General features: G+C 43.4%; 1 protein-coding gene across 1 annotated transcript; it reads left to right on the top strand.

Moving 5' to 3' along the window:
- The first annotated feature begins 13930 nt into the window (after positions 1–13930).
- abraa (actin binding Rho activating protein a) lies at positions 13931–15371 on the top strand. Its single transcript, XM_072556172.1, has one exon. The coding sequence runs from the start codon at positions 13979–13981 to the stop codon at positions 15059–15061; it is 1083 nt and encodes a 360-aa protein (XP_072412273.1). The 5' UTR covers positions 13931–13978; the 3' UTR covers positions 15062–15371.
- The last annotated feature ends 8744 nt before the right edge of the window (positions 15372–24115 follow it).

Genomic DNA, 24115 nt, shown 5'->3' with positions numbered 1-24115 from the left:
CTCTTCGGACTTTACACCATTGGGCTGAGGTTCATGAGACCGGTGCCATGGAACCTGAGATAGAGTTCCAAGTGCCACTATTATCAACATCCCTGATGGTCAGAAGCTAGTATGTGACTAACTTGTCAGTGTATATATGTATACTGTGTAGTTTAAGCTAATAGATTCACTCATTTGTTTGCATATGTCTCTAATATTTATTAAGTAGATTAGGTGAATGAATCTGCTTCATATCAAATGCACATGTCTTCTTGTAATTATTTGGACAGACCTTAAAGAACCTGTTAGGTGCTTTGAGCTTAATAATACAGGAGAAAATGTTGGTGTCCTGAAAAACATTAAAGTAGATAAGTCTCCAGGGCCTGATGGGATCTATTCCAGGATACTGATGGAGGCAAGGGGGGAGATTACTGGGGTCTTGACAGAGATCTTTGTATCCTATTTAGCCACAACCAAGGCTCCAGAGCACTGCAAATAGCCAATGTTGTTCGTTTGTTTAAGTCGGTCAACAGGGATAATCCAGGAAATTAAAGGCCTGCAAGCATTACATCAATGGTAGGGAAATTACTGGAGAAGATTTTTTTAGACACAGGATTTACTTGCATTTGGAGAAGAATGGACTAATTAGGGACAGTCAGCATGATGTTATTCACAGGAGGTCTCATAAGCATGAGTTTTTTGAGGAAGTAACAAAGATGATTGATGGTAGGGCAGAGGGTGTTGTCTAAAGCATTTGACAAGGTTTCCTTATGGAAGGCTGGTCCTGAAGATTAAGTCACATGGGATCCATGGTAAGTTGACAAGCTGTATATAAAATTGTCTTGTTCATTGAAGCTAGAAGGTATTTGTGGAGAGGTGTCTTTCTGACTGGAGGTCTGTAACCGGTCGTGTTTGGCAAGCATTAATGTTGGGACCTGTATTGTTTGTAATATATATAAAAATGATATGGATGAAAGCGTAGGTAATCTTGTTAGTAAATTTATAGGCAGCATAAAAATTAGCGGAGTTGTGGATAAGAGGAAGGTTATTAAAGGATGCAGCAGGATATAGATCAGCTGGGAAGTTGGGCAGAGAAATGGCAGGTGGAGATTAATCTGGACAAGTGTGAGGTGATGCATTTTGGGTGGTCAATTAAGAGAGGGAAATATACAGTAAGTGGTCAGACCCTTAGCAGCATTAACATAGATTGGGATCTTGGGGTGCAAGTCCATATCTCCCTGAAAGTGGCAGCATAAATGATTAAGGTGGCATCCTTGCCTTCATCAGTCGGGCCATTGAGCATAAACGTTGGCAAGTCAAGTTGCGGCTATATAAATCTTTGGTTAGGTCACATTTGGAGGATTGTGTGCGGTTCTGATTGCCACACTATAGGAAGGATGTGGAAGCTTTGGAGGGGATGAAAAGCAGATTTACCAAGATTTTCTCTGGCTCAGAGTGTATTAGCTATCAGGAGAGGCTGGTCAAACTTGGATCTTTTTCGCTAGAGCGTCAAAGGCTGAGGGGTGACTTGATAGAAGGATATGAAATTATGAGCCGCATGGATAGGGTGAGTAATCGAGGCATTATTCCCAGGGTGGAAATGTCAAATACTAGAGGCCAGAGGTTTAAGGAGAGAGGGGAAAGTTTAAGGGAGATGTGAGAGACAAGTTTTGTTTCAGAGGGTAGTAGGTCCCTAGAACGCAGTGCCAGGAGAGGTGTTAGAAGCAGATATGATAGCAATGTTTAAGAGGCATTTAGATAGACCCATGCATAGGCAGAATAAAGGGATACAGAGCATGTGCAGGCAGATGGGATCAGTTTGGAATGGCATCATGATTGGCATAGATATGATGGGTCAAAGAGCCTATTCCTGTCCTGTATTGTTTTATATTCATATGATAATGTTTTGTCTATAATACTAATTTGCAATGTATTTGTTAACATAATTAGAAAAAGGGAAGGGAGATATTGATATGCTGGAACTGAGTTGTCCGATTCTAACAGTGACCACCATCCTCCTCCCTGCCAGATAACAGTGGAAAGCTTTCTCCTGATCCCCAATGGCTCCAGTTGTTGCATCACTCAGTCATATGCTGCCTTGATGTAGAGGGCAGACCCTGTCACCTCATCTCAAGTTTGGATCTTTTATCCATGTTTGGACCAGGGCTGTAATGAGATTGGGAGTGACCTTGGCAAAACCCTAACTGAGGATGTGTGAGCAGGTTACTGCTGAGGTATGTGCTGCTTGACAGCTCCATCGAGGCCACCTTCTATCATTTTGCTGATGAATGCTAATAGGGCAGTAATTGCACTGATTGGATTTACCCTGACATTTGGACAGGATATGTTACTGTGGGGGGTTGCCTAGGGCTGTTGTCTTTTTCTATGGCCTTACCAGATATTTAATCTGTTAGGAATCCTATGGCAGAAGGTTGCAATCAGGGACCTGTGCTGTGGTGAGGGGATGGATGATAGGGGCAAGGACCAGCTACAGTTAGTAGGGAAGACCTCTGACGGGATCAACTTGTTAAGGGAAGAGTGCCTTTAAAGATCAGTAGGAGAGGTGTGGCCCAATGCAAAGGAGATTCAAGTTTTCACTGTAAGACTTGAGGGAATACACCAGCCTTCATGAGGATAATGACAGCTTTCCCCTCACCAGTTAGAACTCCAGATAAAGTTGCAATGGGGCACCTATCTGTGTGTTGAAAAGGGTGTCTGCTGTTCCTCTTTTTTTTCCAGTCCAGTTTGATATTGGGAGATGCAAATTAGCAGCAAGATTGGGAATGGAGCAGTAATTTTCCACATTTTTAGTTTCTGTAGCACTGTTGTTTTCTGAGTCAGAGGTTGTACATTCAAATTCTACTCCAAAGACCCTAGCACAGAATTTGGGCTGACCCTCTCAGCGCAGGAAGGGCTATATTTCCAACAGTGTCAGTGAATGCAGCAACAAGAGGTACAATGTTAGGATGACGTGCCTGAGATAAGGAGACATTTCTTCATTCACATTGAAATACATTAACCAGGATAGCTGTAGCTGTTCAGTCAGTTTGAACAATCAAGACTGAGATCAATAGATCTTTGGAATCAAGGGATGAGGAAGGAACTGGACATGAGATTAAGGATCACTCACAATCACATGAATGGGCAGAAAAGACTCAAGGGACAATATAATAGACAGGCAGGAGGCTGGAAGAACACAGCAAGCCAGGCTGCATTAGGAGGTGGAGAAGTCGACATTTTGGATGTAACCCTTCTTCAGGACTGCAACTTCCATTTCTTATGCTCCTATGTCTTTCAGATAGAGGTGTACTAAGATCCTTAGGTGGACACAAAGATCCTTTGAATACTATATGCCCTCTGGATAATTATGAATGGGCAATAAATGCTGGCCTTGTCAGTGACACCCACATCCCACAAATAAATAAAAAATAAACAAAAACAACCATCACATTGCTGCCATGGGTGATCACTGTTTGAAAGTTGGCAACGGTGTTCCCTACATTATAACAGCGACTACACTTCAAAGTTCTTCATTGGCTTAAAAGATCCCAAAGTTGTGAAAGGCACTGTTGATGCACAAATCCTTCTTTCTTTAATTGCCACCCCAACTCCATCCAGTGTGGGAACATGGAAAACCAGGACCAGTGTCAATCACTGCCCCTAATTTTCAAATGTCACCAAATGGAAATAATCTGAAATTCCCTCATGATATCAGTGGCAGCTGTGTGAGGAAAATTAATTCATTGGTTGCCTTGCCACCATTATAACTGGACAGTTTTAAAGAAAATGCAATCGATATTTACTGCAAAATTACACAGGCTGTGAAACTTGACCTCCCAGATAACGTCACAAGTCATGCTGTATGTACTTTCTTCATCAGAATTTATTAAAGTAATTTACAACCTTCTATAAATAGAATAATGCTATGAGGAGCTTGGCCTGACATTGAGATGTTGGATAAGAATTATTTTAACTTTATGACCCTCACTTGGAAATATATCACAGTTCCTCCATCATCAAAATGTTGGAAGTCCCTTACAGATCGCAGAAGTTCAGAAAGTTTGCTCACTATCTCCCTGAGGGGCAACTCAGGATGAATAGGAAATGGTGGCCTGGACAGCGACAGCCACACCTTGGGAATATTATTTTCTAAACCAGCGAAAGCAACTTAACCCACTTTTTTCCCCGCCCTCAGTGGATCCTTACTCAGGGGTGGTGTTGTTTAATAACAAACAGCTAATATTAATAAGTGCAGTGCCCAATGGCTTCTTTCTGTGGTGCACCTTTTCTAATGTGGGAGAGGGACAATACCGTGGAATTCAATGGATGGTTGAATCAACTGGATTGACAAATGGCTGACAAATTTTTAAAAAGATTTTTAAACACTTGTTCTGACATGTTATAACACAGGGCAAGTTGACCTTGAATACAGACCTCTGGTCCACAGATAAGGAAATTATCACTGTGTCACAAAAGCTCTTGGCTGTCCAATCCATTACGGCCGATTTTAATTAGCCAATTAGTCCCACTCTTCTCACTACTTTTCCACAGACCTGTAACTTTTTTTTCCTTTTTAGTACTCTATCCTTTGGAAGTTTACTTTTAGAATCTACTTTTGACCACTTTTGTAGGCAGCACATTCCAAATCACAATTCACTACATGAAAACATTCCACCTCCTCCTCACCTCTGATCCTTTTAACCATTTACTTTAAATCTCTGTCCTCTCCTTCCCAACCCTCCTGCTGCAGTTTCTCCCTACTTTACAAAAAATAAAATTAATTCTGAAAACATCTATTAAATTTGTCCTTAACTTTCCCTGCACTGAGCTGAACAACCCAGGATTCACAGTCTCTCCTCTGAACTGGATTTTGGATAAGATTCCCTGCACTCTCTCCAATGTCTTGACATCCATGACACGCTTCAGTTCTGATCTAAATGTCTTTTACCAGATTTAGGTGGTTGTTAAATATTCCCGTCAATCGTTTGAGAAGGTGTAGATAATATATTCACATTAGTCAAAAAGAATGAGGAGCTGAAGCAGGCCATGTCGTCCTCCAGCAGAGCTGATCAACCATGCCAACTCCAGCTTCCTGCATTTTCTATGTTTTCCTTAGTATCTGAAAATCTACTCACCTCTACCTTGAATGTACTCAATGAGTCTACTGTCAGAGCTTACTGATTTTCATTGGGTGTCATACGTACTGGGTGTTCCTGTCTGGCCATGACTAAACCAGAGGATCAGGGAACAATCTTGTAATTTGCATGACCATGTCATGATAGGACCATAACTGGGAAAATTAAACCCTATCCTGCCCACGCTGAGCTTGGAAAACTAGCATAAATGTCGAGAGCCAGAACTCTCTGTTTCAGTGCAGAAGCGATCTCAAAGATAGTGACTCTTATAGTGACTGGTAGCCACATTTGAAAAGGACTTAATTAGTTGGAAAATATTTTGAGTCGTTCCAAGAAAAGAAATAAACAAATATACGAATTTCTTTTGAACTACAGATATGATCGCACTGTAGTCGAAGAGTGTGGTTGACTCTGATCTTCAGCATCTGCAGTCCTCACTTTCTCTTAGATGATAGCACAGTAGTTATGTTACTGGGCTAGTAATTCTGAGCCTTGGACTGAAGGTCTGGAAATAGGAGTTCATATCTCAGCATGGCTGCCAGGGAATGTGAACTCAGCTATTCAAAAGTGAGGTAAGACTAACTACGCTTGACATTAGGACCACATTTGACAAGTATGGAATCTAGGATCCTAAGTAAAATTGGAATCAGCTCTAAAGTTTCCAATAGGAATCAGAGGGAAGTCTCTCCACTGGTTGAATTCATACCTGGTGCAAAGGAAGATGGTTGTGATTGTTAGAAGTCTATGTTACAATACAGCGGTGAACCCTTCTGTATATTAATCCAAACACCCAGAAAAGCTCACGTCGCCTCATAATTTGTTAAAGTATGAGTGAGGAGAACCCTCTGAACTTGCTGGGATAGCAGAAATGAATTATGGAGCACATTCCTTTGGACTTTTTCACAAATATGGTGCACCACACAACAGACAATTTTATAAGACATGACAGCCCTACTTGAGTTATTTGGATATAGATTTATCAGTTATCTTAACTAGGGCATTTGTTTAACCAGGATGATTAGATTTGTCAAGCCCTGGGCCCTGGAGGGTGTCTCCCGAGTTAATATGGGTATGTATACAATGTTCCAGTTCCTTTGTTTGGGAGCCTTGTGACGAGCATAGCTGTTTTGTATTTTGTGGAGTTTTTTGGGTTTTTTTGCTTTTCTTTTTTTTGGTGTTGCTTTGCACAGTCTTAGGGTTTGCTTTGAATTATAGAGTAGGTTAGTAGTTAGTAGATAGTAGTTGTATTGTAATTTGTGTTTTTTTTCTTTATATTATACTGATATTTGTGATCGTTTTTTTCAACAATTTTATATGTTTGTAAAGTTAAAAAAAATTGCTAATAAATATATTTACAAAAATAAATGAGTGACAGAGAACTCCCAACTTCCACTACTTAAAGAAAATAATATCAATTTATTCCTTTGCTCTAAAAGTGAACATTAACCAACTATTTACAACTCTAAACCTCCTTTCCCTTAAATGCTTGTTATCTGCCTCCAACTCAGTAACAATATATTGTTCTCATAAAAACCTGTATTAAAATTACATCAACTTAATTTCAAAATCACATAGTAGCTGTCTCCTCAGGAGTCCTCCTTTTAGATTAGATTAGATTAGATTACTTACAGTGTGGAAACAGGCCCTTCGGCCCAACAAGTCCACACCAACCCTCCGAAAAGCACCCACCCAGACCCATTCCCCTACACCTAATACTATGGGCAATTTAGCATGGCCAATTCACCTATACTGTACATTTTTGGATTGTGCGAGGATACTGGAGCACCCAGAGGAAACCCACACAGACACGGGGAGAATGTGCAAACTCCACACAGACCATTGCCTGAGGGGGGAATTGAACCCGGGTCTCTGGCGCTGTGAGACAGCAGTGCTAACCACCGTGCTCCTTCTTTCAGCTGAAGATCTCCATGGGTCATCTTCTGTCTTTACTGCAAAGATGTTTCATATGAGAAAGGTACTTTTGATAGAGTTAAGATTGAATGGCAGTCTTTCTTGATGGCAGTTTGCTCTCTGTCTAACTTTCAAAATGTCTGCTTCTTTATGCCCAAACATCGGATCAGACCATTGGCTCACGTTTGGCAAAAACAATAAATTCAAACTTGATTAGGTTTTAGTATCCTGGGGCATAATTTAAACTGATTAGTTAGATTCAAATGGTTGTCAAAACAACTCAGATATCCATTTTCACAGCCAAATGTTAGATATTTTCAATTTTCCATAACATTCTGGGACTGCTAGCTAGTCATATGACAGGTTCTTGTAAGCTTTCAGTGTAAAACAGCATTCACTCTCTCTTAAAGGTACACATTCAGACCACATTTGACAAGTATGGAATCTAGGATCCTAAGCAAAACTGGAGTTGGCTCCAATGTTTCCAATAGGAATCTGAGGCAAGTCGCTCTGCTGGTTGAAGTCACACCTAGTGCAAAGGAAGATGGTTGTGATTGTTGGAGATCAGTCATCTCAGCTCCATGAGTTCCTCAGGGTAGTTTCCTAGACTAGCTGTCTTCAGCTGCTTTATCAATGTCCTTGCCTCGACCGAAAGGTCAGAAACCAATGTGTTCATTAATGGTTACACGATGTTCAGCAACCATCCACAACATTTTGATAATGAAATACTATGGTCAATATCCAAATATGATGATATTTGACAGAATAATAAATAATAATATCCCAGCTTGGCTGACAAGTGACAAGTAACATTTGTGCCACATGCCTGCCAGGAAATGACCATTGTCAGCAAGAGACAATCTAAGAATTGCCCCTTGACATTCAATGGTGTTACCCCCACTATCAATATCTTTAGGGTTAACATTGACCAGAAACTCAACCGGACTCACTATATAAATGTAGTGGCTCCAAGAACAGGTCAGGTGCTAGGAATTCTGCAGTGAGCAACTTACCTCCTGACTCCCCAAAGCCTGTCCACAATTCACAAGGCCACCACTGACACAGCGTGTATTATCTACAAGGTACATGCAGAAATTCACCAAAGCTCCTTAGACAGCACCTTCCTAACCCATAATATGACAATGAGACTAAAAAACTGTCAATGCTGGAAATCTGAAACAAAAATGGAGAAATTCAACAGATTTGCCAGCATCTTTTGAGAGAAAGCAGAGTTAACATTTCAGATCTAGTGACCCTTCTTTCAAACAGACCCATGACCACTCCCATCTAGAAGGTCAAAGACAGCAAATACATAGGAATGCTACTATCTGCAAGCTCCCCTCCACGCTACTTGCTGTTCTTACCTGAAATTATATCACTGTTCCTTCTTTGACACTGGGTCAAAATCTGAAACTCTCTCACAAGCAGCACTGTGAGTGTACTGACACCAAACAGACAACAGCAATTCAAGAAGGTAGCTAACCAACACCTTCTCAAGGCAACAAGGGATGAACAGCCATTGATACCCATTTCCCATGAATAATCTTTAAAAATCCAACAACTTCACAAACACACAGTGAGGCTGATAGCAAGCAGTGCAATTTCTTCAAATTTGTGGTGATCTGTAATTCACAGGGTAACTCTCTCTAACTTCGAGATGTTGGACAATTTGTTTGTTATTAATGGCAAGTCCCATTAAACTGCTACTATCCTGGCAGCAAATTTTGGTGAAGATGTGGTCCCTTTAAGATTGGACATGACACTGCTATATTTCTGGACATGATTTCAACAGGTTCAAAACCGTTTACGTGGAACAAATGAAGTACATGACTCACAGGAACATCAGTGCTTGTAATCTTCTGTTGTGGATGAGTGATACATAGCACAGGAGATTACACGCATACTGCATCCACACAAAAATATCACACAGGTCACTCTGCAGTAACTTTCCTGTCTATTATGCTTCATTGCCTCATCATAGAGCTATTTCCATTGAGGATCCTGTACATGCTGTCAACACAATTTGCTATGAGCACTGTCTATTCTGAAAGAACTGCTTTATTCCTCTAGTAGGCACCAATTAGTTTCTCATAGCCTTCCTGCCTCCCAAAGGCATATGTTCACAGGAGGTAGGTGTCACTGGCTGGGATAGCAGTCATTGCTGATCCCTATTTGCCCCTGGGTGGCTTGGTTGGCCATTTCAAAGAACAGTAAGAGCCAATCACGTTGCTGTGAGAATCACAACAGGCTGACTAACGATGTCAGATTTCCTTCCCAATGAACAATTGACAGTGTTTACGTGGTCACCATTGAACTAGCTTTTAATTCAATATTATTTCCTGATAGAGTTCACACTTCACCATCAGCCATGATGGGATTCAAACCCATGTTCCCAGATCATTGGGGATTACTAATCCATGGCATTACCACTATGCCGAAACATTCCCCAAGTCCAACTGCAACATGGAAATAATATGAAAACAGAAAAGTCTTGGAGCTGAATCTTAAATTTTTTTTGCTAAGTTCAAGTTGGATTGAGGTTCTTTAAGGATTTTCACCATGAGGCCTTCTTACTGAGTTTTCTTACTGCTTCTTACCAAACCTGTTTCATTAATTCCCTACCCCGCACCTACAGTACTCTCATGTCTGATTCTGGTCACATCTTACCATGTGCTTTTTCCCAGAACAACTCATTATGCCAGGTTATTTTAGAACTCACTTATGACACCATGATCCTGGTAAATACCTGGACAAACACCATCAATCTGGAGCTGCCTGACATGGTGTCCTGACATTTGCCACAGACGTGGCAGATGGGGGAAATCAGCAACTCTTCGTGTGGGCAAGATCCTGGTTCTGCTGACAGAGTGGTGCACTGATAGAGTGTCCCACTCACTCTATCTCTGCTTCTATACCCATCTCCCACTGAGGGTCTTGTTTTATCACTCTCACTTTTGTTGTCACCCATCCCAATTCCTGGCACCGCTAACCCTGCATGCCCTCTGTGCTTCCTACTCACTCAGTAGGGAATCCTCCCTACCTGCACCAACAGTACCAGGTGTGTCACCTACTTTCAGCTCCATTAATACCTGCCTCTCTCTCATTCCAGGAGGAATACAGCACACAATCAGGCAAAAAAGATTCAAGAAAGATTAGTGGTCTGCCCAACGTTCAGCACCTCACTCCTCGTTTGAACAGCATTCTGACTGTAACTTTCTCAGTCACTGACTGGCTATTTTTCACCCCCGGACTAGTACCAGAGGCTGCCCTTGACTTATTGTGCCCGGATCCCTGAGCGAAGTTTATCCTCCTTGATTTGACTGAGAACTGCTAACAACCATGATAAGCTTCCTTTCCGTGTGGCTGAGGTAAATGGCGTGGCAAGATTGAAGTTATATCAGCTTTGTATCTCTGGCTGAGGAGGCAAAGTGCAAAAAGGCAGGGCAAGACCATGCTGGCCAAGTGTGCTGTAAGCATCCAGGCAGGCTCCAAGAGATTGAACATTGTGAGAGTGAGTGAAGAGACCAGAGATACTGCATGGCCCAGTCCATGAGCTGGGTGTGTGTCCCTGAGAACATCGTTTCCTTGCTTCAGCATTACAATGGTAACAATTACAATTACAACCTTAGCTCCCGCACTGAGGTGTAGAGGCATGCTATAAGTGGATCATGAGAGTGTGCCATGAGGGTTCTTCGAGGTTGGCATATATTGGATGCAGTGTCCATGGGAATGGAGTGTGTGAGGCTGGTGCTCATGGAGTGTGCCCTGGGATGTCAGCCCCACAACAGTGAAAGGGTCCCCTTGTTCTCACCTACCATCGCAGCAGCATCCACACGATTAGTCCTTATTTCCGATACCTCCAGCTGGATGCCACCACCGGTTGTTTGGAGCAAGTAGCAGGCAGAATCTGGCTACACCCCTGGTTTCCATGTCACTTTTCCTTCATATCAATAGCCTGTTTAGTGAGTTTGGAAAGATTTGAAAGCTGATTTATAAGGTGCATTGGGCCACCAGCAAGGCATTTCACAAAAATTAATTCCCCTTAATTGGCAATTTGCTGCCACCTGGTGAGAAACTCTCCATGCTACAGTGTAAAAAACAGAAAAGGTGGAGCAAGACAGTGCCAATGTTAAGAACATCCTTACCAGGTTTCCTGTCTAATTCTGCCACACATCTCACCATAGCCCACGTTGCTCAAATCCCCGAGAAGATTCCAAAGTAGAAAACGTTTATCAGATCAGGCATCTCCTGTGATGAGAGAATTGAGCCTGGATAATTTGAATTATTTCTCTTGGATTTTATAACCCATTGACACCACTGTGGCTGACAGGGCCCTCAACCATGTCCAACCCATCTCCCGCACTTCAGGCTTCACCCCCTCAGAGGTGAAAGGGTCCCCCTTGTTCCCATTACCATCCCAACAGTATCCATATTAGCCACCTTTTCCGCCACCTTCGGCCAGATGCCACCACCAAACACATATTCCTCTCCCCTCTCGTCAGCCTTCCACAGGGACTGTTTCCTCCAGGATACCTTGATCCACTTCCAACACCTCCCCACATCCCCAAAGCATCTTCCCATGCCATCACAGAAGGTATAACACCTGCCCATTTACTTTGTCCCCAAAGGCCCCAGACACACCTTCCAGGTGAAGTAGCAGTTTACCTGCACTTACTCAATCTAGTTTACTGTGTTCTATGCTCACATTGTGGTCTCCTCTAATTGGAGAGATGGAACACAGACTGGGTGACCCCTTTGCAGAACACCTATGTTCTATCTTTAAAAATGACCCCAAGCTTTCAGTTGCCTGCCACTTCAATGCACCATCGTGTTCCCTAGCCAACATCTCTGTCTCGGGCTTGCTGCAGCTCCAGCAAAACTCAGCAAAAGCTGAAAGAACAGTGTCTCATTTTCTGTTTGGGAACCCTGCAGTCTTCTGGACTCAATATCAAGTTCAATAATTTTAGGATCTGACCACCTCCTCTCAGTCCTTACCCCAACCTCCACGCATCAGGTCTTGTCATCACATGGGCTTCTGCCACAAACAACCCATATCATCCACTAATAATCACCATTAGCTGCTATTTATTCTCCCATTCCTTGTCTGCCCAACTGTTTTTCTCTCTCATGGGCTCCATCTCTACCTATTGTTTACTCCTCCCCCTACCCTGACTCCATCTTTAGCATATATACCAAACTTTTCCTAGCTACAATCAATTTTGAAGAAGGGTCACTGGATCTGAAATGTTAACTCTTCTTCCTCTCCATAGATGCTGCCAGACCTGCTGTGTTTTTTCAGTAATTTCTGTTTTTGTCAGAGCTCTTAAAAAATGTCTGACATAAACCAATTAGCTAGAGGGTCAACAGCATCTCTCCAAATTAATGCTTCAAAGTCAATGGATCACGTCCTTCCCTGCTGTGTTTATCAATTGAAATATAATTCTTAGGCACAGGGGAAAGTGCATTGGGAGCCAAATGGGCTTCTAGGATATTCATTCACATTGTTGATGAGAATCTTGGAGCTGTATCACACAGAATGAGACTATTTACTCATTGAGTCTGTATCATTTTCACCTCCATACAATGGCAATTTTTCTTGCATTGTGTATTGTCCAGTTCCCTTCTGAAGGCTATAAAGCTGTAGCCAACAACTCATCAGGCTGTGTATCCAAATCCAAGCCACTTCTACCATTGAAATATTTTCCCTCATTTACTTATGGTTCTTTTGTAATCATTTTAAGTTCTGATAAATTGAGTTTGCTAAATTATTTATCTTAGTGAAAACTTAACAAATTAGCACAATTGTTCATCATTACTCTGAGGCTTTACAGATGAATTTGGAGGGTAGTTACTTGTGAACCACACTCATCTGGGCTGGAGTCACATATCAACTGGGCGAGAACAGTGATCCAAATACATTCATGAACCAGATGAGCTTATAAAAGACAATCCAACAACCTCATAGACACTTGGAGTCATAGAGATGTACAGCATGGAAACAAATCCTTCGGTCCAACCCATCCATGCTGACCAGATATCCCAACCCAATCTAGTCCCACCTGCCAGCACTTGGCCCATATCCCTCCAAACCCTTCCTATTCATATACCCATCCAAAAGCCTCTTAAATGTTACAATTGTACCAGCCTCCACCACTTCCTCTGGCAGCTCATTCCATACACGTACCACCCTCTGTGTGAAAAAGTTGCCCCTTAGGTCTCTTTTATATCTTTCCCCTCTCACCCTAAACCTATGCCCTCTAGATCTGGACTCCCCTACCCCAGGGAAAAGACTTTGTCTACTTACCCTATCCATGCCCCTCATAATTTTGTAAACCTCTATAAGGTCACCCCTCAGCCTCCGACGCTCCAGGGAAAACAGCCCCAGCCTGTTCAGCCTCTCCCTATAGCTCAAATCCTCTAACCCTAGCAACATCCTTGTAAAGCTTTATTCTCATGGCATATGAACTCATATTATTTGGATCATTAGTTTAAGGCTCAGGATTGCTGGTCTGGTAATATAACCACAAAGTTGCCATACCATATTAGCCCTGTATTCTTCCTTCCACTGTTGCAGCATTGTTTTGCCCCAGATAATAATATTGCTTTCGTCTTGAGAGAGACTCCGCTGGACTTGAGTTAGTTGGATCAGATAGACTGCACTAATCCTGCGTCTGTCCACCTGTCACTTTAATATAGAATGTAGCTTGACATAACTTTGCAGAGACTGGAGCACAGCCAAGTCCTCAGAGTGAAAGCCAATCTGTGATGGGTACATTTCCATGGCTCAGACTGAGCCAGGAGCTTGTCCTGAAACTGAAATACCGCTCATGCTTTAAATACCTTCCAATCAACATTCTATATAAAGCAGCTGAAATCAATCTCATCCAGTGCTGAGTTAAAGCTCAACAAGGCTGAACACATACTTCCTCGCTCTGTGAGCTGCTCACGCCACAATGAATACCGAAACCAGGTCTCCAAGACCAGCCAGTAAAGCCATCAAGAAATTCAGGTGCGTCTCCCTGGTGAACAGTTTGGCCAAAAACTGGCAGAAATGGGCAAATGAGCATTCGCTAAGACAGAAATCAGAGCCTCAAGGCTGGCTCCCTGAAGGTTTTAAAGATGACGACCCTGTCAAGGAAAACAGAAGCTGGATCACCAAGCAGGAAAGGCCAGCAAAGGTTGTCCAAATTAAACCCGAAAGCACCCAGCCTGGCAGAAATGTGAATTCTAGCAAGGAGCTGAGTGGATCTCAAGGAACGGAACTGAGCATCAGAACTATTCCAGTCACTAAAACAGTTAACAACAGATCCAAGTCAGGGAGTAATGAGCTGGTGAGTTTCATGACTGACCGTTTCAATCAGACAGAACCAGATGTGGCACCAAAACCATTTTTGGCCAACAGGTCACCGACGAGGAGGCGTTTGTGTCACAAGAAGGCATCGGAGATCTCACAAACTTGGGAGAAGTGGGAGAAGGAAGAGAAAGGCAGTGTGACTGGCGAAGACAGGAGCAGTGGAGGAGAGAAAAGGAAGGAGAAAGAACCTAAAAAGAAGGATGATGCAGCTGACAGAGGGAAAAGGAAGAGATCAGTCCCAAATGCCCAAGTGCGCACGATGGAAGACCTGAAGAAGGCCTGGCTGAGATGGGCCGAGGATCACATTGAGAGGCAAAGGACAAACCCTTTCAGTGATGAGTTTGACTACGATTATGCCAGAAGCCTCCGATTGAAGAAGGGAGATCAGGGCTATGGACAGCCAAAGGAGGGAAGCAAGACGGCAGAGAGAGGCCAGCGAGCTCAGGAACACGTGTACAAGGAAATGCAGGAGATGTGCTTCATTATCAGGACCATGGGGATACTGGGAGTGGATGGGAAAACCAGGGTTACCTTTGGCAATCTGTTTGACAGATATGTTACTGTCTCAGATAAAGTCGTTGGGATTTTGATGAGGGCCAGGAAGCATGGACTGCTAGATTTTCAGGGCGAAATGTTATGGAAGGGAGAGCATGATGATGTCGTTATTACACTTAATGAATAATGTTTCGAGTTTTAGAATCAAATACATTGCATCTGTCACAAAATGAAGCACAAGGTTTGGTTCTTAAAAAAATTCTTTCAAAATGAAAGCACATTATATCTCCTTGGAGTAGGCGGATTGGATTTGAGGATCCAAATGAGGAGACTGTTTTATATTTCCTTTCAGTAATCTTAATTTTTGATTTCTTATGTCAGTTGATTTGATCAAAATAAAGATGAATTATGTTGAAGGTTTGAATTGATTGTCCACCAAATCTGAAAAAATTGATTATTTTTAAAAAGCCAAGGAAGTTTTCAGATAAATATTGAAGGAAAAGTTCAGGGAGGGTCTTGCAGAGCTAGAGACCAATGCAGCTTAATGCACAGTGCTCTAGCTCAAATGGTTAATATTGAGCTGAAAAGGATAGGATTTCAGGATGTTTATACCACTGGGGGAGGTTGTATAGATAGAGTGGGGCAATATTCTAGAAGGATTTGCAAAAAGTACAAAATATTACCCCCCCCTCCTGACACAAAAGCAGAGTCATGCCTTCAGGGGTGATGGTGACACAGTAATGTCACTGGAACAATAACCCAGAGACATAGATTAATGTTCTTGGGGCATGGGTTCAAAATGACAATTAGTGGAATTTAAATTCAATTCTAGATGAGATACTCTCTTGGATAACGCTCATGAAATGATCTTTGTTGGAAAAGAAAACAATCCGGTTCACTAATATCCTGTAGGAAGGGACCTCAGTGTCCTCCATGTCTAAATGAGAGGCCTGGCCTTCATGTGACGCCAGATCCACAATGTAGTTCACTTTTAACTGCCCTCTGAAATGATCTAGAGCCACTAAGATCATCTGCTGGCCTTTCCAGTGATGCACTGAAAGACTAAATAATTAAAAAGCCTTGGTATATGATTGCAAAACTGGGGAAAACTTGCTTTTTATATAGATCAAATATAGAAGTGGGCCTAAAACCAGTAAGTGCATCTGCTCAGTGAGATGGATTAGTGTTTTATCATGTGACTATCTACTTCTCAGCTCATAGTTTATGCATGTAGGTGTCAGGACAAGAAGGACCGTTGAATTATTTTTACTGCCCTCTCGCCTGTATGTGTTTTGGGTAACTTATAATTCTATTTTCTCATTTTTCTTAGATGATGGTGTGTTTCACTAAATCCCGTTTGTGAAGTCCAATTTAAAATGACTCGCTGGAAATTCTCGAGGATTAAATAAGGGTTTATTCCTGATTCAAAACCCAGGCAATGGCTTGTGACACTCATTCAGTCACACATGCAGCCAAGAGAGAAAGAGAAGAGAAAGGAAAAATGTTAAAAATTACAATCATTCCACAGAAATGTCAGGCAATAACCATCTCCATCAAGAGAGAACCTAACCATTGTGCCTTGATATTCAATGGTGTTACCATCACTGAATTTCCCTATCAACATACATTGATCTGAACCAGTTATATAAATATAGTGACTATAAGAGCAGTCATAGACTGTGAATCCCACAGACAATAATTCATCCCTAACTTCACAAAGCCTGTCACCATCCACAAGGTACAATTTAGGAATATGATGGAATACTCCCCACATCTCAAGGGCAACTTGGGACAGACAATAAATGCTGGCCAGCAAGCAATACTCATGGTCCCACAAATGAATAAAAATAACATTGCCTGGATGACTGCAGATCCAATAACACTCAAGAAGCTTAACACTGTCCAGGACAAAACAACTCACTTGATTGGCACCACACTCACTCCCTCCATCACTGACACTGTGTACTGTCTACGAGATGCAATACAGGAATCCCTTCAAAATAACATGGATTACACACAACATATATTCTCTCAAAAGGGAAAGGTAGGACAAACAACTCCAAAGCTCCCTAGATGACAATGTAGAGAGAAGGTAAGTTGAAGAAAGAGGTGTGTTTACAACATGTGGCAGGGAGAAAATAAAATTGAGAACCAAGCTGAATACAGAAGGTTCAGAGGTGATGTGAAAAGGCAAATAAGAGAAGCAAAGAAGGATTATGAAAAAAGACTAACAAATAGCTAAATCCCTAAGGTTTTTATAAGTACATCAATCGTACAAGAATGTTAAAAGGATTTGGGGCAATGAGGACCAAAAAGGTGATTCATACATGGAGACAGGAGGCATAGCTGGGTTATTAAATGAATACTTCAATCTGTCTTTACCCAAGAGGCAGATGCTGCCCACATTGTTGTGACAGAGAAGAGCTTAAAATTGATTTTTTTAGTTTCAAAAATACACTTTATTTATAAAAAAATTTTTATATACGCACATAATCACTAAAGCAGTTTGGTTTTGTACAGTCCTTGCATAGGAAGGAAGGAAGGAAGACAAACAAACAAACATTAGAAATTGGCTTTCATGACAGTTCTAAAAAAGAGCATAATGCAAGATTCTATTCACATATACTTGAGGCACTGGGAAGGTCCAATAACTGAACAGTCTCTCATTGTACTTTGGCTAAAATCTCTTAGACGGTAGTCTTTCCCCACTGTACCTTGGCAGCAAGTGCCCCAAGCTTTACTGCATCCCTCAGCACATTTTCCTGGATCCTGCAATTTGCCAGTCTGCCACATTCAAGGTCAACTCCTTGCACTGGAAGACCAACAGGTTTCAGGCAGACCAAAGAGCACCTTTCACTAAGTTGATGATCCTCCAAGTGCAGTCGATGTTTGTCTCAGTATGTGTCCCTAGGAACAGGCTATACAGCACAGATTCCTGTGTCATGGAGCTGCTCGGAACGAACCTCAACAAAAACCACAGCGTCTCTCTCCAGACTTATCTAGCAAAGGCATATTCTAGCAAGAGATGAGGGCATTCTCTATCACCGCCCCCACCAAAAGCAGCATGTAGTGGCACAGGATTTCACAGGTCGTGCCCTTCTCACCACCAGCCAAGTAATGTCTTGGTGCTTGTTGGCAAGTTCTGCCAGGAGGCATTCTGCAAATGACCTTGATAGTCTGCTCAGGGAACCACCTGACAAGATCCAACCTCTCCTTTTCCCACATGGTCTCAAAGCCATTATGTGCTGACCGCTTCCTGATGGTCCTGTGGTCAAAGGTGCTTTTCTTTGCAAATTTCTCCACAAAGTACAGGTGATACAGAATAATCCAACTACTTGGAGCATTCTACAGTGCCAAGGCCACTCTCAACCTTAACACCAGGGACAGGGAGAACCTCAGTATCATTTTTGACACTTGGTACTGAGGAGAAAGTGATGACTGCAGATGCTGGAGATCAGAGCTGAAAATGTGTTGCTGGAAAAGCACAGCAGGTCAGGCAGCATCCAAGGAGCAGGAGAATCGACGTTTCGGGCATGAGCCCTTTTTCAGGTACTGAGGGTCTACCAAGCTTGATGCAGCCACACAGAAAGGTGACCATCAGGATGAGAGCGGTGTTGGCTACGCCAGAGCTTTGCACATGGTGCCCTTGCAGATCCAGTCCATCCTAGACCTCCTGATGAAATGGAAGATGGCCGGGGTGACTGGAACAGCACAGGTTCTGGGAATGGACCAGATATATGCAACATGTACAACAACACCGAGAATACCTCACATCTGATGACCAGGTTTTTACCTGCAATGGAGAGGTGGAAGGGTTTAAAATTGATAAGAAAGAGTCAAACAACAGAAGAAGTTTGTATTCACCAGAACTTGGAAGATGAAGTCTACTCTGCCAGGGACATAATATATATATATATATATATGCTGAGTTTCTCCAGTACTTTCTGTATTCCTTAAACAAAAGATATATATAATTAGGTTTGTCAACACACACATTTCCTGGTTTGGTCTAACAAGACTGCATGACTCTATGACATGTAAATATCATTCCAGGGGCTTGGGTGTTAATGAGTATTCATAACATACAAACAAATGCAAAAGATGTTCCTGACAGGTCAGCAAAGTTTATTTGCCTGGAATATTCTGAGAATTTAATCGAAACATTTTAAGCTGCCATGGGGAAACTGGATTCTTCCCTCCTGACCAATTAGATTCTCCTGCCTGACCTTCTAAATGCTCCGGATATTCTATCAGGCAAGAAGAGTCCATGCTTTGATTTTTTAGTACAAGTGTAAAAACCCACTAATCAATATAAACATCACAATAGTTTTCCACAAGACAATTTATTTCATTTTACTCCAGCTTGCTATACCTCTTTTTAAGATAAACATCACCTTTGAAAGGTGAAATATTATGTTACCAGCACTGTAAATGTTGGATGAATGTCATGACCTGCAAGAAGCAAGAGAATCATCATTATGGGTTAAATTTTCTGAGCCCATGATGTACTTGGGAATTTTGTGCATGCAATGCTGTTTTCACATAATATTTAGATCCATGTGTGAAAGAAAGCAAACATATCCATTAAAAACATGTCAGAATGTACTGACCATTCTGCTCTGGCATTTTTCTCCATTGCTCCTTTTAGCCATCCACACCTTCTATCCACATACATTCCCGATTCATTTTTCCTAAATTCCCATACCACTGTATCTCTTCCTGAATCCTCATATTCTCCTCTCCTGCCCAAATCTACCCCAAGTGCCAATTTACAATTATCCTATACAAAAAAAGCCAAACAACGGCAGATGCTGGAAATAGAAATAAAACAGAAATTGTCAGAGGAAAAGCAGCAGGTCTAGCAGCATAAGAGAAAGCATAGTTAACATTTCAGGTCCAGTGACCTTTCTTCAGAACGTTTTGTTTTTTACAATAATCCTATTCCCTCTCTCTTCAGTCCTGTCCCCCCAGCTCCTCTGTACAGTTGGTCATGCTATACATATGTAAACATTTACGTACTGTGATCAGAATTTATCATTTGTATATACAGGTCTGTACATTTATCAATCATATGTCCATATATTTAGCTGAAGCGTCACCAGAGCCCAAATGACTGCATGGGTCCCCTGTTCTTCTTAGGCAGGCAGATGTTACACAGTGGTCTTTCCCCACCGTGCCTTGGCGGCAGCTGCCCCAAGCTTCAGCCAGTCCCTCAATAGGTAGTCCTGGATCTTGGAATGTGCCAGTCTGCAACACTCAATCGGGGTCAACTCCTTCAGCTGGAAGATCAATGGGTTTCGGACCGCCCAAAGAGCGTCCTTCACCGAGTTGATGATCCTCCAGGCACAGTTGATGTTCGTCTCAGTGAGCATCCCAGGGAACAGACCATAGAGCATGGAGTCCCGCGTCACGGAGCTGCTCGGGACGAACCTCGACAAACACCACTGCATTCCTCTCTAGACATCTTCTGTGTAGGCCCATTCCAGAAGGAGGTGTTTGACAGTCTCGTCCCCCCCGCAGTCGCTTTGAAGGCAGCGTGCAGTGCAGCTGAGAGTCTGGGCGTGCATAAAGGATATCACAGGCAGAGCCCTTCTCACCACCAGCCAAGCCATGTCTTTCTCTCTCTCTCCCTCACTTTCCCCTTCACTCCCTCCTTCCATCCTCTCTCTCCTTAACTTTATCCTTTACTCCCTCCTTCCATCCTCTCTCCCTAACTTTACCCTTCACTCCCTCCTTCCATCCTCTCTCTCTCCCTAACTTTACCCTTCACTTCCTCCTTCCATCCTCTCTCTCTCCCTAACTTTACCCTTCATTCCTTCCTTCCATCCTCTCTCTCCCTAACTTTACCCTTCACTCCCTTCCATCCTCTCTCTCCCTAAATTTACCCTTCACTCCCTCCTTCCAGCCTCTCTCTCTCTCTCCCTAACTTTACCCTTCACTCCCTCCTTTCATCCTCTCTCTCTCCCTAACTTTACCCTTCACTCCCTCCTTCCATCCTCTCTCTCTCTCTCTCCCTAACTTTACCCTTCACTCCCTCCTTCCATCCTCTCTCTCTCCCTAACTTTACCCTTCACTCCCTCCTTCCATCCTCTCTCCCTAACTTTACCCTTCATTCCCTCCTTCCATCCTCTCTCTCCCTAACTTTACCCTTCACTCCCTCCTTCCATTCTCTCTCTCTCTCTCCCTAACTTTACCCTTCACTCCCTCCTTCCATCCTCTCTCTCCCTAACTTTACCCTTCACTCCCTCCTTCCATCCTCTCTCTCTCCCTAACTTTACCCTTCACTCCCTCCTTCCATCCTCTCTCCCTAACTTTACCCTTCACTCCCTCCTTCCATCCTCTCTCTCTCTCTAACTTTACCCTTCACTCCCTCCTTCCATCCTCTCTCTCTCTCTAACTTTACCCTTCACTCCCTCCTTCCATTCTCTCTCTCTCTCTCCCTAACTTTACCCTTCACTCCCTCCTTCCATCCTCTCTCTCTCCCTAACTTTACCCTTCACTCCCTCCTTCCATCCTCTCTCTCTCCCTAACTTTACCCTTCACTCCCTCCTTCCATCCTCTCTCCCTAACTTTACCCTTCACTCCCTCCTTCCATCCTCTCTCTCTCCTTAACTTTACCCTTCACTTCCTCCTTCCATCCTCTCGCTCTAACTTTACCCTTCACTCCCTCCTTCCATCCTCTCTCCCTAACTTTACCCTTCACTTCCTCCTTCCATCCTCTCTCTCTCCCTAACTTTACCCTTCATTCCTTCCTTCCATCCTCTCTCTCCCTAACTTTACCCTTCACTCCCTTCCATCCTCTCTCTCCCTAAATTTACCCTTCACTCCCTCCTTCCAGCCTCTCTCTCTCTCTCCCTAACTTTACCCTTCACTCCCTCCTTTCATCCTCTCTCTCTCCCTAACTTTACCCTTCACTCCCTCCTTCCATCCTCTCTCTCTCTCTCTCCCTAACTTTACCCTTCACTCCCTCCTTCCATCCTCTCTCTCTCCCTAACTTTACCCTTCACTCCCTCCTTCCATCCTCTCTCCCTAACTTTACCCTTCATTCCCTCCTTCCATCCTCTCTCTCCCTAACTTTACCCTTCACTCCCTCCTTCCATTCTCTCTCTCTCTCTCCCTAACTTTACCCTTCACTCCCTCCTTCCATCCTCTCTCTCCCTAACTTTACCCTTCACTCCCTCCTTCCATCCTCTCTCTCTCCCTAACTTTACCCTTCACTCCCTCCTTCCATCCTCTCTCCCTAACTTTACCCTTCACTCCCTCCTTCCATCCTCTCTCTCTCTCTAACTTTACCCTTCACTCCCTCCTTCCATCCTCTCTCTCTCTCTAACTTTACCCTTCACTCCCTCCTTCCATTCTCTCTCTCTCTCTCCCTAACTTTACCCTTCACTCCCTCCTTCCATCCTCTCTCTCTCCCTAACTTTACCCTTCACTCCCTCCTTCCATCCTCTCTCTCTCCCTAACTTTACCCTTCACTCCCTCCTTCCATCCTCTCTCCCTAACTTTACCCTTCACTCCCTCCTTCCATCCTCTCTCTCTCCTTAACTTTACCCTTCACTTCCTCCTTCCATCCTCTCGCTCTAACTTTACCCTTCACTCCCTCCTTCCATCCTCTCTCCCTAACTTTACCCTTCACTCCCTCCTTCCATCCTCTCTCCCTAACTTTACCCTTCACTCCCTCCTTCCATCCTCTCTCCCTAACTTTACCCTTCACTCCCTCCTTCCATCCTCTCTCTCTCCCTAACTTTACACTTCACTCCTTCCTTCCATCCTCTCTCTCTCTCTAACTTTACCCTTCACTCCCTCCTTCCATCCTCTCTCTCTCCCTAACTTTACCCTTCACTCCCTCCTTCCATCCTCTCTCTCTCTCCCTAACTTTACCCTTCACTCCCTCCTTCCGTCCTCTCTCTCTCTCCCTAACTTTACCCTTCACTCCCTCCTTCCATCCTCTCTCTCTCTCTCTAACTTTACCCTTCACTCCCTCCTTCCATCCTCTCTCTCTCTCCCTAACTTTACCCTTCACTCCCTCCTTCCATCATCTCTCTCTCTCCCTAACTTTACCCTTCACTCCCTCCTTCCATCCTCTCTCTCTGTCTCCCTAACTTTACCCTTCACTCCCTCCTTCCATCCTCTCTCTCTCTCTCCCTAACTTTACCCTTCACTCCCTCCTTCCATCCTCTCTCTCTCTCCCTAACTTTACCCTTCACTCCCTCCTTCCATCCTCTCTCTCTCTCCCTAACTTTACCCTTCACTCCCTCCTTCCATTCTCTTTCTCTCTACCTAACATTATCCTTCATTCACTCCTTCCATTCTCTTTCTTTTTTTTAAATTTCAAAAATATACTTTATTCATAAAATAATTTGATAGTCTGTACAGTTGGTCATGCCATACATACATAAACATTTACATACTGTGATCAGAATTTATCATTTGTATATACAGGTCTGTACGTTTATCAATCATATGTCCATATATTTAGCTGAAGCGTCACCAGAGCCCAAATGACTGCATGGGTCCCCTGTTCTTCTTAGGCAGGCAGATATTACACAGTGGTCTTTCCCCACCGTGCCTTGGCGGCAGCTGCCCCAAGCTTCAGCGAGTCCCTCAACATGTAGTCCTGGAACTTGGAATGTGCCAGTCTGCAACACTCAATCGGGGTCAACTCCTTCAGCTGGAAGATCAACAGGTTTTGGACCGCCCAAAGAGCATCCTTCACCGAGTTGATGATCTTCCAGGCACAGTTGATGTTCGTCTCGGTGTGCATCCCGGGGAACAGACCATACAGCACGGAGTCCCACGTCACGGCGCTGCTCGGGACGAACCTCGACAAACACCACTGCATTCCTCTCCAGACTTCTTCTGCGTAGGCACATTCGAGAAGGAGGTGTTTGACAGTCTCGTTCCCCCCCCCCCCCCCTCGAGGGCAGCGTGCAGTGCAGCTGAGAGTCTGGGCATGCATAAAAGATCTCACAGGCAGAGCCCTTCTCACCACCAGCCAAGCCATGTCTTTCTCTCTCTCTCCCTCACTTTACCCTTTACTCCCTCCTTCCATCCTCTCTCTCCCTAACTACCCTTCACTCCCTCCTTCCATCCTCTCTCCCTAACTTTACCCTTCATTCCCTCCTTCCATCCTCTTTCTCTCTCCCTAACTTTACCCTTCACTCCCTCCTTCCATCCTCTCTCCCTAACTTTACCCTTCACTCCTTCCTTCCATCCTCTCTCCCTAACTTTACTCTTCACT

This window comes from Chiloscyllium punctatum, chromosome 37 (assembly GCF_047496795.1).
Source record: "Chiloscyllium punctatum isolate Juve2018m chromosome 37, sChiPun1.3, whole genome shotgun sequence".
Lineage (NCBI taxonomy): Eukaryota > Metazoa > Chordata > Chondrichthyes > Orectolobiformes > Hemiscylliidae > Chiloscyllium > Chiloscyllium punctatum.
The sequence above is the reverse complement of the archived record's forward strand: the minus strand, read 5'-3'. Positions and strand labels throughout refer to the sequence as shown.